Raw genomic sequence first — 14,948 nt, forward strand, 5'->3', positions numbered from 1 at the left:
GGGTGGCCTACAGCCAAAGGAGGGAGGAGCCCATCGGGGCGGGGCTGGCCCTAGGTCCACCTCATAAAGCCAGGGGCGAGGGGCGCGACGAGTTCTGGAGAAGCCCTGGAGGGGCTGCTCGGTCCGACAGTCCCCAGAGGCTGAGTCAGGGCGCTGCCGTGACATGCCGCGGAGCCCCCGGACCGCGCCGAGCTGGGCGCTGCTGCTGCGGTTGCTGGCGCTGCTTCGGCCGCCGGGGCTGGGCGAGGCGTGCAGCTGCGCCCCCGCGCACCCCCAGCAGCACGTCTGCCACTCGGCGCTAGGTGAGTCCGGGGGAGCCCTCGAGGTCCACGGCAGGGGGTGGCTGTGTGGGGTCGAGGCGGGGCCCAGCGGCAGACCTGGAGTCTGGAGGGAAGGGGAGGAGCTCCAATCCCGCACCAGTTGCCTCCTGCTGGGGCCCCGTGGGTCGGGCAGGGCCGGCGCCACAGCCACCTTGCAAGCGGCGTGACCCGCAGACTTGAGAGGGAACAGACTGCATAAAGGGCCTCCGCAGCGACCCCCTCCCCTGCCTACTGCAGTTACGGGGGTGGGGCGGGGGGGGGGTGTTGTCACTGAACAACAAGTCTCCGGAACTCTCCCGTGATTATTCTGACCTACTGGATGGGGGAAGGGAAAGCCGGGGGCCAGGGGGTTACGCTTTCATTATAAACATCCTTGGGTGTCCAAGCCTATAACTGAGGTTGTCACCACGCCCTCACTTCAACACACACCTTTTGCCCTCTCTCTCCCTCTGCCTGGAATGCCCTTCCTTGAAACCCTTAAATTCCTGGCAAACTCCTGTTCATCCTTCAAGATCTTACTCAGGTGTCTCCTGTTCTCTGAAGGCTTCCTGACTCCTTGGTGCTACCACAGCACCTCTGTGCTCCTACCATGCTGTGCTGTTGGTCTTTCTAAGGGTGTTCTCCACCACACCAGAGTTCTGCAGGGTGCGGACCCTGTCTTAATCATGTTTGTGGGTCTAGTATCTAGCGTTAGGCCAGGCACAGAGGAGGAACTCATAAACAGGTTTTGATTAATACTCAAGTGGCAAGAGATGAACTACCTCTGTGCAGGGTCAGGACATTTATCAATTCATAAACATTTACCAAGCTCCGTCAGTCTCTCTCTGAGGCCTTGGGCTACAGCAGTGGATGGCCACACACCAACTGCCCTCAGGGGGCTCCTGCTTCCTCCTCTACCTGCTGCACCTCCACCCCACTGCACCCTGGCTGTGGAGAACCAGACTCCCCAAACCAGCTGCTAAAGTGCAGGACCCAACAGGCCCGAGGGTTTTGGAACTTCCAGCAAGTGCAGAGGAGTTTCCCTCACATGCAGCATTCTCCCCATAACCCACCAAGACCTAAACCCAGAATTCCCCTGCGCAATTCTCCAGGGGCGCCACGTCATCCAGATCCCGGATGGACTGCTCCCACGTGTTGCTGAAAGTTCCCTCTTTTCTCTTCCTATGCAGCAATCCGGGCCAAAATCTCCAGTGAGAAGGTAGTTCCTGCCAGTGCAAACCCTGCTGACACTCAAAAAATGATCCGGTATGAAATCAAACAGATAAAGGTACATGGGGACAGGCCAGGGCAACTACCCCCTTGGGCTGTTAGGAGGAGTGGGGTCTGTGATCTGGGAGCGGTGGGGCTGATAGGTGAGGCGGCCTGGCTCAGCGGTGTTGGGGTACAGATGCTCAAGTGCAGGGGATGACATGTAGGCAACAGGCCCACCGGAGCCAAGGCACAGTGCAGGACAGGCCCTCAGAGCTTGTGCATAGGGCTGCTAGAGGCACCTCCCTTCTCACTGGAATCAACCAAGGTTTAGATTGTTTTAGAGAGGAAAGACCCAGTTGGGCCATCCGTGTGCAACAAATCCTGAACTAGACTTTCGCTTAATTTTTTTAGATTAAGAAAAAGTTTTTCCTGTTAAGATATAAACTACATTCACTGACCCAGTACTGCTCTTTTGTAAATGCTTTCAGATGTTCAAAGGGTTTGAGAAAGTCAACAATATTCAGTATATCTATACACCTTTTGATTCTTCCCTCTGTGGGGTGAAACTAGAAGCTAACAGCCAGAAGCAGTATCTCCTGACTGGTAAGTTAAAGATCAGCAAGCGGCCCTAAGTGTCTCTGCCCTAAGGAAGGCAGTCAAGGAGGAGCCCGGGCTGACCCTGGGTAGTGAGCTGAGCCAGGTGGCATTTTCTTGGGCATAAAACAGAGCTGTGTTACGAAGAGGCAGCCTAGGTCGGGAGGAGCCTTGGTAACGTCCCTTTCAGTGCAGGAGTCCTCACTGCCACTGGCTTGCTAGTTCACAGGTTGCTCTCCCAGCCTAGGGTAACTGGATCCATTTCCAAACAGCTTTAATTGGCATAAGATTTTTGGTATCTTGAGCCAGATTCTGCCATTCTGAAACTCTCCCTTATGGGTTCAGCTCTGCCCTCTATTCTACAATGACCCTTCAGAGGGCTGAGGATGATAGATACATGCACTGTAGCTGCAGGTCTACTGGCTGTGGTTCCCAGGCCCCTTCCTGCACTGGCCACCTTCAATGGGATATAGCCTGTCCTTGTCCCTCCCCAGCACAGGACCCCGAACTGGACACCACACTGCAGGGGAGGTCTTAGTTACACAGAGTAAAGGAGGATGGTGCATTTTGCAAACTCCCCCTGCAATACACACATAACAGTCACTGTAGCCTACAACTGTATTCGCTTTAGACAGCCGGGCCAGGTCACACTCTTGGCTCGTGGCTGACTCACATCCGAGGCCCTATTCTGAGGGTGCAGTAAAGCACAGGCCCTAACAGGAGGCTTGACTCTAACGTGATTCTGTCTCCACAACCTTGGGCCCAGACAGATCCCTCATACTGAACTGGCTGGGATAGAACAGTTAAAGAACCTCACAAGAGTATAATCCATAAGTGAATGAATGCAATACTGAATTATTTTGTAGTTCAGGGAAAGGTATTTGTGTGGTTGTAAACAGTTAGGGAAGCTTCATTGTGTAAGAGGGATCTGAATCGGCCCTAAAAGATGAAAAATATTTAGAAAGAAGGCCAGGAAAAGAAAAACATAGCAGCTGGGGAGGACAGGAGGAGAAATTCCACTATCTGTCCATCCCCTTAGCAATGAATGACCACCTACTCACTGCCTGGCCTGGGGCAGGAGAGTGGAGACTCAGTAACAAGTCGCAGTCCTCAAAGAGCTCACAGTTCAAACTTCTGAGAAGTCATAGGCATTGGAGGCCACACTGGTAGGGGCCCCCAGCTCTGAGCATGTGCTGATCGGGGCGCCTCTGGATGGGAGAGGCAGAGGCAGGGCATGCTCCTGAGCCCTCCAGGTCCCAGGACTAGCCAACGAGGCCACCTCCTTCCTGAGCACCTGCCCTCTGCCTGCCTAGCCCTCTCCTAGGTACGGTGGTGCATCAGGGGAAGCAGGAAACGTGCTGGCTGCCCTCACAGAGGTCAAGTCTAAACGAAGGTGGGGTTAGGTGACGAAGCACAGGCGTACTGAAAAGTCATCAGTGGTGCCTGCAGAAGGCACAAGCTCTTCTGCCTAATACTGAATGCCCTCTGTGACCAGACCCTGCTGACCTCTCCAGCCTTGCCTCCTGCCACTTGTCAGTGACCGTTCCCAGCCCCTCGCTTCCCCTAAAGCTGGATGAAACTACTTGCGGTTGCAGTAGGTATACTGCTGGGCTACACCCCTCTGTCCCAACATCCAGGAGTTCTTCCCCACTTGTCTGGCAGGTGAACTCCTACGCATCCCTTCAAGGCCCAACGCAAGCATCATCTGCTCTTAGACACCTTCTTGCCCCCAGCCCTTCCACAGACAGAGATAATTTTTCTTTCCTTTGTTCTTATACTGCATCTTGTATATAATCACACAACAGTGTCATTTTTGCCTACTTATCTGTCTTCCTTACTAGTTTTTAAGCTCCTTGGGGGCAGAGATCCTGTCATATTTATTTCTGTATTCCTGGTACCAGGTCATAGTAGTTGCTCAGGCAGTAAATGACTGAGGGACTAAAGTTCTAAGAGAGGTGTGGGCTATAGCATGGTCAGGGATGGCTTTGTGGACGAGATAGTACTAAAAAGGGTCTTTGGAGATAGGAAAGAGTTTGATAAGTAAAGAAAGGGAAGGGGAAAGACTTAACCAAGATAGGTATCACTGGGGCAGGAGACTGGCCTGTGTAGATATTGGAAAGGGTTGAAAAGGAAGAAAGACCTACTATCTATTGAACATCTTCTGTGGGCCCACAACTGTGCTGGGAATTTCACAGACATTCTCTCATTTAATCCTGCCAATAACCTCATTATTCTCATCTTTCAGCTGAGAAGTTACGTGACTTTCTTAAGGTCACACACTAGTAAATGATAGAAAAGAAGGGGGTTCCACCAAGATTCTGACTTAAAGCCCACACCCCTCTGTCTACACCATGCTAGCGCAAAGGCCTTCACCCCACAATTCTCCCTCATACAAACATCATCTGGTAACAGCTTTGATATAAAGACAACAGAGGTATTTCTGGTTTCTTCATTGAGCCCCATGCCACCACTGCCACCAAAAGATATTGAAGAGGCTGTGATCTGGGGCTCCTTCAAGAATCCGGGCTCCTGGAGCTCCAGGAGCAGATTCCTCATGCTGGGTTCTCCTCCACCTCCCCTTGAAGGTCAGATCCTCAGTGATGGGAAAGTCTTCATCCATCTGTGCAACTACATCGAGCCCTGGGAGAACCTGTCCTTTTTGCAGAGAGAAAGTCTGAATCACCACTACCATCTGAACTGTGGCTGCCAAGTAAGGAATGTCCATTTCCAAGGTCTTTTGGGGGTGGGGGAAGGGTCTTGAGCCATGCAGCCTCACCTTTCATGTATTCCTTCCTTCATGCATGCACGATCTATTCACCTGCTGTACTATACTTGAGATCTGTGATGGACTAGGCATCGTATGAAGCTGGGGATGGGAAAGTGAGATGGCCCATAGTCCCTGATCTCAGAGCACTTACATTTTAGCTGGGAAGGCAGCCATCATATTAGGCAGACTGGGATAACGCACTACCATTTAAAGAGAGTCTACTCTTTGCCAGGACCTGTAATGGTTAATTTATTTAAAATAGTTAATTTAGTCTTTAAAACAAATTTTTCCATCTTAAGGTGAAGAAATTAATGCTGTGGGAAGTGAAGTGACTTGCTTAAGGTCAGTGGTAGAGTAAGGACCTTCAGGTCTTTCTGACTCCAGAGATGCCATGAGGGAGGCAATACTATATATGCAGAGCACAGGGGGAAGGAGAACTAAGGGAGAAATTTGGAGACTAGGAAAGGCTTCATAAGGGAGGGGGCGTTTGAGTTAGGCTGTAGGAGAACATGTAGGAGTCTGAAAGGCAATAATGGAAAAAGGACACCCTACTCACTTTGATGTTGTGTGGCTATGGCTCTAGATCACCACCTGCTATACGGTGCCCTGTACCATCTCGGCTCACAACGAGTGCCTCTGGACAGACTGGCTATTGGAACGGAAGCTCTATGGGTACCAGGCCCGGCACTATGTCTGCATGAAGCATGTGGATGGCACCTGCAGCTGGTACCAGGGACGCCTGCCCCTCAGGAAGGAGTTTGTTGATATCATCCAGCCCTAGGAGGGACCACCACATACCTTCAAGAATCCTGAAAAACAAGTCATTTTCCTTCCCTCAGAGCTCTGGCTGTCACCACCTGCCTCATCGCTGCCAGACAATGGGAAGTAACAAGTGGATGGTCTGGCCAGCATTAGGACAGGGATGGGGCATATTACAGCTTGTGTCCAAGACCCCAGTCCAGAACCTCTCAAGGGCTAGGGAAAGTAGCATGACTTTTCTCTCCTGTCCTCAGCCCTTCATCCCTGCCTCCCAAACCCTTTTAGCTGAGCTGGTATTTGTTATTGATTCTGGCTTAGTTTCTTTTCCAAAGCTAGGACTATTCCTTTTTCTCCCCAGATAAATGTGCTTTCTTTTTGTCTTAACTGATCTGACAGGGGAGAGACGGTGACTATTATACATATGAGACGGTGTGGCGGCCTTGTGATGTACAAGACCAGAAGGTGGGTTGACAGTATCGTAAACAGGCTGATTTGGAGAAATGAAAAGAACAACATCCTTTGGCTGTGTATCCTCTACTCCTCCTGTCTCAACTCATTCTGATCCTCTGATATACTTTCATCTGTTTGGGGGAGTGACTTGGGGGACACGGAATCATCCAATGTGAAGCCTACAATGGCCTAACCTCCCTCCATGTGCTGTAATCCCCTCTATACCATTCCTGGCAGAGGGCCTGGCCCAATTAGCAAGATAAGAACAGACGTGGGTATTGTCTCTCTAGGTTAACTATACTTAATGCCTTCAACTGATGTCCAAAAGGCTTCTCCTCTGTCTCTTTTAGAAAGTCCTTCTCTACTAGATTACTAATGTTTTCATTCCTACTTCAAAACTTTTTTTTAAGCTAAAAAAAGCCTTTCTCTTATAGAGTTGAAATTCCCACTTAGCTTTTGACACCTCAGAGAGATCTTAGGGGTCCTCTCTTGAAAGCAAATATCAGGTTAGAGGACGGGAGAAAAGTAACACAAGGGCCCTTGGGGCAAAAGGATGGTAGATGAGGAATACACTTTGCACGTGTTGCAGTTTTTTCCAGTGGTCAGCCTGCTAGATGCTACAGCAGGAAAAAGCCAGCTTTGAGAGTCCCTTCGGTCTTCAGCTCAGTCCCCTCTTGGACTCCCTGAAATCGCCAAGCACAGACCCCTAGGGTTCCTCAGCCTCTACAGGGCTTCCTGACTTGTCCTAAAAGGGAAAGCCCTGATGAGGGTCTGAAGGATCTATTAAACACAAGGGCTTAAGGTTCCAGGGCCTCTCCTGGGGAAGCTCTGACAAAAATGAAGGAGGCAGTTCCTTTCGAGGCCCAGGGTTGTTATTCATCTTCCGTGCGTGGCTTGCTGATAAGCTGGGCCACGCACAAAATGCCAGGAGCAGGCTTCTCATTCACAGAAATGGTGCAAATGGAGATTCCTTCTGGAGGTCTCTGTCCCAGAGTACCAGACTTGGAAAGCTATGGCAGAGAGAGTCTCCATTGGTGGGTTAAGGAGGACCACCAACTGACCAAGCAGGCCTGAGGCAGAGTACATGGGGCCAGAGAAGAAGAAGGGGGTCAAACCCCAGGTCACCACGAGGGAAAAACATTAGTAATAGCCTCTGTACCAACCATCCGTCCCATTTTTCTGCTCCTTCTGCCATCCTAGGATGGCCTCAGAGAAGGCACAGTGCAACCCTAGTCTTATTGAAATTTTGAGGAAGCCAAGGGAATGGAAGGGCCTGATGAATAACAACAGGAAGAACACCTTCCTTCTGAAGAGCACTTCACACTCTTCACAGACTATTACTTAAAGAATCTCACTTAAATTATGCAAGTACCATATTAAATGTCCTGGCCAGGAATAATTATGCCCACTTGCCTTTCGCACTGGGAAACTGACATGCAGTGAGGGAATGCAACCGTCCCTGACTTGTGGGGCTGGGCTTGGACCCGAAGCAGCTGGATCTTCTGATTGTTGATTCATGGATTTGTTGCTCGATAAAATGCCCTTGTTTCTGCTCTTTCCTATGCTGTCTCCAGGTTTTGGAGACAAGGGGCTGTCAGCTAAAACCCAGCCACCCTGGCTTCACAAAGCAAGTCTGCAGTTCAACCTCAACAGAGTCTCTGGGGTTGGGAGGCTGAGGCCCTCTTCAGAGCCCCATAGTCACCACGTGGCTAAGCTCAGAGTGTGAACAGCAGAGAGACTGAAGCCCGCACTCAGTCACCTACCATTTCTTTGTGGTTGGGGTAGTATGTCTGCTCAATGAGTGGGAACTTTTCTCCTCCCAGTGTCTTGTAGACGGCCACCAGCTGGGCAAACTGAAAAAGAGAAGCAAAGGTTTCGGTTTACCTAAACAGCTCTGGAACAGACAAAGTGTCAATCCAACAAATATTTGTTTGTCAATCAAACAATGATTTATTGAGTATCTGCTCACTGAGGGCTTTGTGCAAAGCGCTCTGAGGATATAAAAGAGGTGTCCCATTCCTATTCTCCAGGAACGTATGCTTTAGTTGGGGAAGGGAGAGAGTGAGCTAACATTCATTCAGTGCCTACTCAATTTTAATGATATTTCATTTAATCCTCATATCAAATTGATGAACTAGGTTCTTTATCATCTTCATTTTACATATGAAGCTCAGGGAGGGTAGGAAACTTGCCTAAAGTCATGGAGCTGCAAAGAGCTTGTAAAGCTGGGGTTGAAATTTGGGTCTCTAACTCTAAACACCTTCGTCTCTAGAGATGGCAAGTGATGAAGCTGGATAGGTAACATGGGGCCCAGTCATGGAAGTTCAAATGCCAAGCAAAGGAATGGTAGCTTTTTCCTGTAGGGAGAATGGAGTCATGGAATGCAGGAAAGACAGACCCAGTCTTCTAGGACTTACTACTCATCTACGAACTGATATCACTGGACCTTCACCTATGAGAAGCCAGAACAGCTCCATGGGGAAGAGATGAAGTACACAGACTTAAGTGTCAGGGTTTGCCTTTGGCAAACATGTAGCACCCCTTGGTGCCCCCTGCCCCCCACACTTTATAAGTGAAGAAACTGAGGCCCAGAGAGGTCACTTGCCCAAGGTCACACAGTAGTTGAGCCAGATTCATAGCCAGGCTCCTTTATTCCTAACCCATAACTCTCCCTACTCATAGCAGCCTTTCAGGCTCTAAAGAGATCACGCTCTTCCCACAGGAAGCTTTCCAGTTCCGCCCACTCACACACAAGCTCCCCACATCCACCCCAGTGTGCTGGCAGCAGGGGTAATCCAGCTTCTTCTCTCTAGTGCTACTGGGTTCACGCTCTAAGCCACTGATATCTGGAACTGCTAGTAGGAAAAGTTGCCAGATCAAATCTACCTTCTATTTATTAGAGAAAGGAAAGCTAGAACATTTTTCAAAAGCTCGGGTCCTGTTTTTGATCAGGGATGTTAGCGCATGAGTCAGTTCGGGGAGACGATAAAAGCCAGAACTGGGTGGTTAGAAAACTACAGTCTTCTGATTCTTCTTGTTCTGCTTGAACTTGCTAGGTGTCCTTAGGCAAATGATTTCTCCTCTCCAGGCCTCCTTTTCTTCATATATAAAAAGAGAGAACTGAATTTGATCAGTTCCTCAAACTTTTTACCACAAAAGAACATCTTTTTATTACGTTTCCTCCCAAACTCCATGATCAAACTGTTGTTTAAGTGATCATCTGCTGTGGTCCTTTTGTGAGTAGAGATAGAATCTGTTATTCTTGAAATGCTGAAAAACATTGGAATTTCTGGGTCACTTCCCTAGTGACACGCAGTTGGTGACTTTAGATCTCTAAGGCCTCCTCCAGGGCTGCAAGTACGATTGATGGACTCTCAAGGCCCAAAGATTTTATTATTGGAAGAGACTTGAGAGAGTCTCTAGGCCAGACATCTCATTTTACAAATGAGGAGACTGAGGCTACAGAAGCAAAGGAAAGCGCAGGCTCTCACATCATGCCTGGACTTGGGGCTGCACTGGGACAGTGCCCAGGTCTCCTCCTGCCCAGTGCATTCTCCATTGTACCCTGCTGTCCTCGCCGTTCTCTGGTTCTTCAACCTTCTCTGACTGTCAAGACCACCCCTCAGACCTTTCCTGCCTTCTCTGATTCTCTCCACCACCTCATCTGACCTTTAAGTCCTGCCTGCCCAGCTCAGCCTGGCTGGACTCCTGCTCTGTGTCTGGATACCTGCCTGAGCTCCCAAGGCTCTCCAGCCTCCCCAGAGAGCAGACACCAGCGTTGCCTCACAACCTCTGTCCTGCTGCAGCCCTTGCCCTGGCGTGGCACCAAGGCATGTGGGGCCCTATCTTCCCAGCATGTGGGATTGTTAAACAGACACCACACCGATGCCAAGAAGGCCCACGGCAGGTTCTCAGAGTCCCGGCACAGCCAAGACTAAAATGGCAGCCAGTTTCCAGGCACTAGCTGGGCCTCTGGGAGCTCATGCTACCCTCCTCCACCTCCTGCAGTCCCTTCTGCTCAAAGTACTGGGCTTGGCATCTAACCCCTGCCTCCTTGGAAACTTAGATTCAGTCACAAGCACACAGTCACCAATTAAACAGAAGGAATATCTGATAAGGGTTATTTCCACCATGCCTAGACAAAAGAATGGATTTGGGAGCTGGGGGGTGGTATTGGCAATGAATAGCAAGATAACCGTTCAATATAACCACTTATCCCGTGTATCAGGAAAGACATCTTGGATAAAATGGGATTTCAAGATCAGTCTGAATTTAATATGTTATCCTTATCCCTCCTGGAAATAAAATGCTTTAATTCAACTCATGTGCATCTGTCTCTAAAAAACACCCAGAGTGACAGGATTTTCAGATAAATCTGCAGCAATATGGGATGGTGGCATTCTTGCACTCCCTGGAATGCTACTTTCATTGGTAGGTCTACTTCTGCTTCCAAAATCCCAGTGTGCCTGCCCTGACCAATGTATGAGATAGTGGATATGCTCAGAGACACTGTGATAGAGACAAGGTAGAGCCTTTCCCAGTCCAGCTGAGGCCTCTCCTCACACCAAGAGCAGCCACAATAAAGAAATTTAGAAAATACGCACCAAAGTCACCATCTCAGAGGGACCCTCCCCTCACAGTCACCAAATCTGTTCATTCCCATTAACAGACAGAGAACGATATATAAAATGCCATCAGTGTGGCAGCTGCTTAGTGAAAACGAAGGGAGAACCTGGTGTCTTGCCAGGGAGCCCCGCTGTTCTCATGCGATGCCAACGGCAATGTGCTGGATTGTGAACGGGTGAGAATGTGAACCCTCACCAGATCCCAAATCCCAGGAGGGGCAAAGCCCCAGGCACAGGCTTTCTGATCTGCCCCTCCCTGGCCTCTGGCACAGTTTTGGAACATAAAGCAGGGAATTAGTTTCTTTCAGATCCCCAGTACTAGGGGACCGTAACACCAGGCTGGCAAGCTGGTGGAAGGTACTATGATTATTCCTAGTTTACAGACAAAGAAACCAGAGCACAGAGAGGTTTAGTCAGAAGGCTGATTAGTGAGGGCACCCAGAAAAAAGCTGATAATAGCAGAATCGCCCTGTGTGGCTATGAGGGAGCCAAATTCTAACAGGTATTGCAGGGGTGAGGGCGGAAAGGGCTAGGACATGAGTGCAGTAGGAAAGGTCATGTGACTAAGGGGAAACCTGGTGAAGGCCTCATATGTGCTCTTCTGTGATTAGCAACTCATTCAAATCACACAATTCCTGTAGCCTGTTTCTGCACAACTTTAGGACTCCAGATTCTCAGGCCAGACAGAGGGAAAGGCTGAACAAGTGGCAACTACAGCAGCTCCCAGATCTTTCTACTCCTTGCTCATTGGTCTTTCTCTCACACTGTCAGGTCTCCCTGGCTTCCAATGGAACAGGAAAACTGAGTTCAGGTGTGTAAGTAGAGGTGATGGATCCATTTAGTTAAAAAACACCCCTGCCAGCTCCTTGAGTCTGGGAGCTTGGGGTCTGGGAACTTCACAATCAGCCACCAGTGCCATGACCCTTGGCAAGCCAGTATGTGAGACCTGAAATGATTTTTGAAAAACAAGAAGAGGAGGATGTGATTACGGGCAGGTGTTTCCTTCCAAGAGGACCAGCCTGGAGCAGCAAAGTTATAGGAACTGGATCCCCCAGCTGTCAGAGGGGAGGCCAGAGAAGCCCAGGACCATCACAGGCCACTTTCCCTCCTAGCGTCACTCTTCTCTCTGCTCAAACGTTTCTACTGCCTCCAAGACTTCCAGACTAGCCAAGGAGGAGAACACCGGACCAGCTTCTTCCTCACATGATAACCCAATTTATGCGAGAGAGACTGTCATCTAGAGAAATCCTTGCCCTGAAATTTTGGTAAGTTACTTAATCCTTTCTGGGTCTCATTTCTCTGTAATAAGTGATAATAATGATAATAACTTCCTTGTAAGGTTATTGTGAGGATTAAACAAAGTTAATGTAGGAAAATCTCAGATGATGGCATCACATAGTAAGTGGTTTTATACTCTTTACCTTCCTTCTTTAATTTTCACATCTCTACGTGAAGGCGTGAGAGCTGATGATCTCTAAGGGCACTTCCAGCACATAGAAGTGTCTGACTGATATATGTGTGGATGAATCTCATTTTAAGGTTGTTGAAACACTTGGTAGGACTCTGACATGAACATCCCTCTGAGATGGACCATCCCCTTGGTCCCCACTGGCCTCAGGCCTTTCCAATGGTTAGATCTTTCACAGACAAGAAACTGGTATTTTTATTGTTGTATCCTATGGCTAAGGGCAGAGCCTACAGACCTGTAAGGGCATCTTCACAGAATCTTTGGTGTGACTTCGCTGTGAGGCCAAATGTCCACGCTGCAGCAAAGGCGGCCCAGCCCGTGATGACAAAGTCCTACTGTGAGAGCCTACCCTACCCTATGTCCCAGCTGAAGCTCCTCCCACATCTTCTCAGCTGGCACCTACTGCACCTGAATCACCAGTGGTCCTCCTAGGGACTGGGAGATAAGAGGACCAGGGTCCTACCCTTTTACCTGGCAGAAGGGTAACTCACTCACCACCCACGGCTTGTCACAGAAGTTGTAAATGGATTCCAGGGAGTTGATGCTGGGGAGGCCTGCATACTGCATGCCAATGATCAGGTGGCGGAAGTCCTCATTCTCTGCCATGCCAAACGCATGCTGCCGGATGAGCATGAAGTCTGGTCGGAAGGACCTGGTAAGAACGTAGAAGTCTGCCATCAACCAGAACCTCAGGTCATACATCCGCTTGTCTCCCATCTCCAAAGACCAAGACAGGGAAGGAGTCTTAGGGGTTACCCGAGCCAAGCCCTTCAGTTTATCATTGCTATTCTTTTATGGACTAGGAAATGAGGTATTATGTTTGGCACTTCTCAAAGGAGATTTGAACAGATTTCTGAAATTCTCTTATTCCTCTGGGTTAAGCACTGTCTTTTTCTAAGGTGCAAAAGCCCTCAGGAGGGAAGAAACACTTTAGACCCTCACACCTTATGTCAACAAGAATTTTCCCTGTCCCTGTGGGGCATGACAAGAGCTGAAGTTCCTGTGCTCCAGAGTTGGTACCCCAAGGGGGGGCAGACTCTGAAGACAACACACTTGGCTGACTTCACTGCCCTGCTGTCTAGATCCCTGATCTCAGCATCCTGCTCTGACGCTTTAAAGCTGCTCCTTAAAATAGGCAGTGCCCTCATCAGGTCCCCGGGTGAGCAAGGGTCCAGGCTGGCTGAGAACAGATACCAGACGTCCCCATGTTATTCTTCCAAAGCGGATGCTAGGGAGGGGTGCAAATATTTTTTGCAGAACTGAGGTTGAGCAACTGGCTACAGGAAGCACTGAGAGTACAGAGTGTTCCTGTGCATGGGAAGGCTCCTTGCATTTCACCTCTAGCCAGCAGAGCTCCCAGCCCCAGCTGCTCCACAGGACCAGGGCCCCCATCTTCATGCCCTGATTCCACAGGAATCCCACCTTCCTGGAGAGTCAGTTCTGTGGCAGCATCTGCCCTCAAGGCTCTAGGCCTTGGCCATTTCACACATGTGTAATGACCTACCCAGTTCTCTTCCCAGGCACCCAACCAATCCCCACCTACAGCTCCAGCCCCACCTGGGCTCAGAGATCAGTCTTTTAAAGTGGGGGTGGAAGGACCCCTCCTCAGTCGCTCAGGGGAGCTAGCATCAAGTCAGGCGGCATGTGCTCTGACCTCCTTGTGCCCTAGTTCTGGGAAACTGGCTCCGGCTGTATGCCTGAGACCAAACCTTATATCCCAGTCACACACACTGAGCTCTAGGCTTGCGGTCAGCTCCTGAGTCCCCACACTGCAACTGGAAGGGCCTGCCTTATTTGTGCCAGATCCCTCCCAGCACCCTAACATGGGCCTTCCTGTCACCACCCGCTTGTGTCATGCATCCCTGTGATTCATTCCATTTACCATTGGAGGAGCCCACCATTCTCTCTAGAAGGGGCTTCCTGAGCTCACCCCCATGTGGACAGACGTCTCTTTTTCTGTCCTCCTCAGTCTCCAGGATGGATGAGCTCACATTTCCTGACTTGAGGCTCCAGACACCTGAATTCTGCCTTCCCTGTCACAGACCCAGGTCCTGTTGGACGCTGGCAACCTCAGTGTCAGGGTAGCGTAGATTGAGGTAGGGAAAAGGGTGAAGTGAACACTCTTCCTGGAGCAATACCCTGATGTCTGAAAACCTGAAGCCACGCTGAGCCCCAGGGAAGAAGAACACTGTGGGAACCTTTCTCCCTCATCTGGAATCCTCATCACTTCCCGCACAGAACTGTTGTGTTACAATTGATGATGTCTGTAAGTCACCCAGCACCCCACCTGGCATGTAAGTGCTTTGTAATTGCAAATTTTCTTCCACCCACAATGTCCCTTCCCACCCCAGGCTTTCCTATCAGACCTATGAGTTCCCAGGAATTTGGAACATAGAAAGAACACAGGGCTGGGAGTTAAGAGAATTCACATAGAACACAGGGCTCTGCTACCAATTTACTGAGGGAATCTAAGCAAATCAATGTAAAAAAGGAGTCTGAACCAGAGCAGAGGTTTCCAAACTTTTTAAAAAAAGCAATGGAAGGCTGTTTTCCAGGGGAAATATATTCAGAGATAAAAGCCCAGAGCTGCACTGGCTGAGGTAGGGCCGGAGTCTTGGAACACCTCTCACAGGAATCCAGTTACCGCTCAGAGAGCTCTGAGCCCATGGAGCTTTCTCTACCAGTGGACTACGACCTCCCTAAAGGCCGGAGCTGGCTTCCTCTGCCTTCCTCTACCACTGCCACACAACACACATCATCAACTTCTGCACACT

General features: G+C 49.8%; 2 protein-coding genes across 3 annotated transcripts in view; one reads left to right on the plus strand and one right to left on the minus strand.

Annotated features, from left to right (window-relative positions):
* The window catches only part of SYN2 (synapsin II), a gene marked incomplete at both ends in the record, with an annotated part of 163,144 nt that overhangs the window by 28,689 nt on the left and 119,507 nt on the right, over positions 1 to 14,948 (minus strand). The window contains 2 exons of the mRNA XM_079712054.1: positions 7,845 to 7,934; positions 12,670 to 12,826. Of these exons, the coding sequence (XP_079568180.1) occupies positions 7,845 to 7,934; positions 12,670 to 12,826 (247 nt within the window). The remainder of the gene's footprint in view (positions 1 to 7,844; positions 7,935 to 12,669; positions 12,827 to 14,948) is intronic.
* TIMP4 (TIMP metallopeptidase inhibitor 4) lies at positions 164 to 5,653 on the plus strand (the record flags this gene model as incomplete). 2 transcript variants are annotated; one of them, XM_079712350.1, is made up of 5 exons in its annotated part: positions 164 to 302; positions 1,490 to 1,587; positions 2,000 to 2,114; positions 4,691 to 4,815; positions 5,456 to 5,653. In XM_079712350.1, 5 exons carry the CDS (start codon positions 164 to 166, stop codon positions 5,651 to 5,653), a joined length of 675 nt encoding a protein of 224 aa, XP_079568476.1. The 2 variants fall into 2 exon arrangements, with proteins under 2 accessions (XP_079568476.1, XP_079568477.1); XM_079712351.1 differs by having other exon boundaries at positions 5,475 to 5,643.

Source organism: Hyperoodon ampullatus (genome assembly GCF_949752795.1).
Source record: "Hyperoodon ampullatus genome assembly, chromosome: 10".
In the NCBI taxonomy this organism is placed as follows: Eukaryota; Metazoa; Chordata; class Mammalia; order Artiodactyla; family Ziphiidae; genus Hyperoodon; species Hyperoodon ampullatus.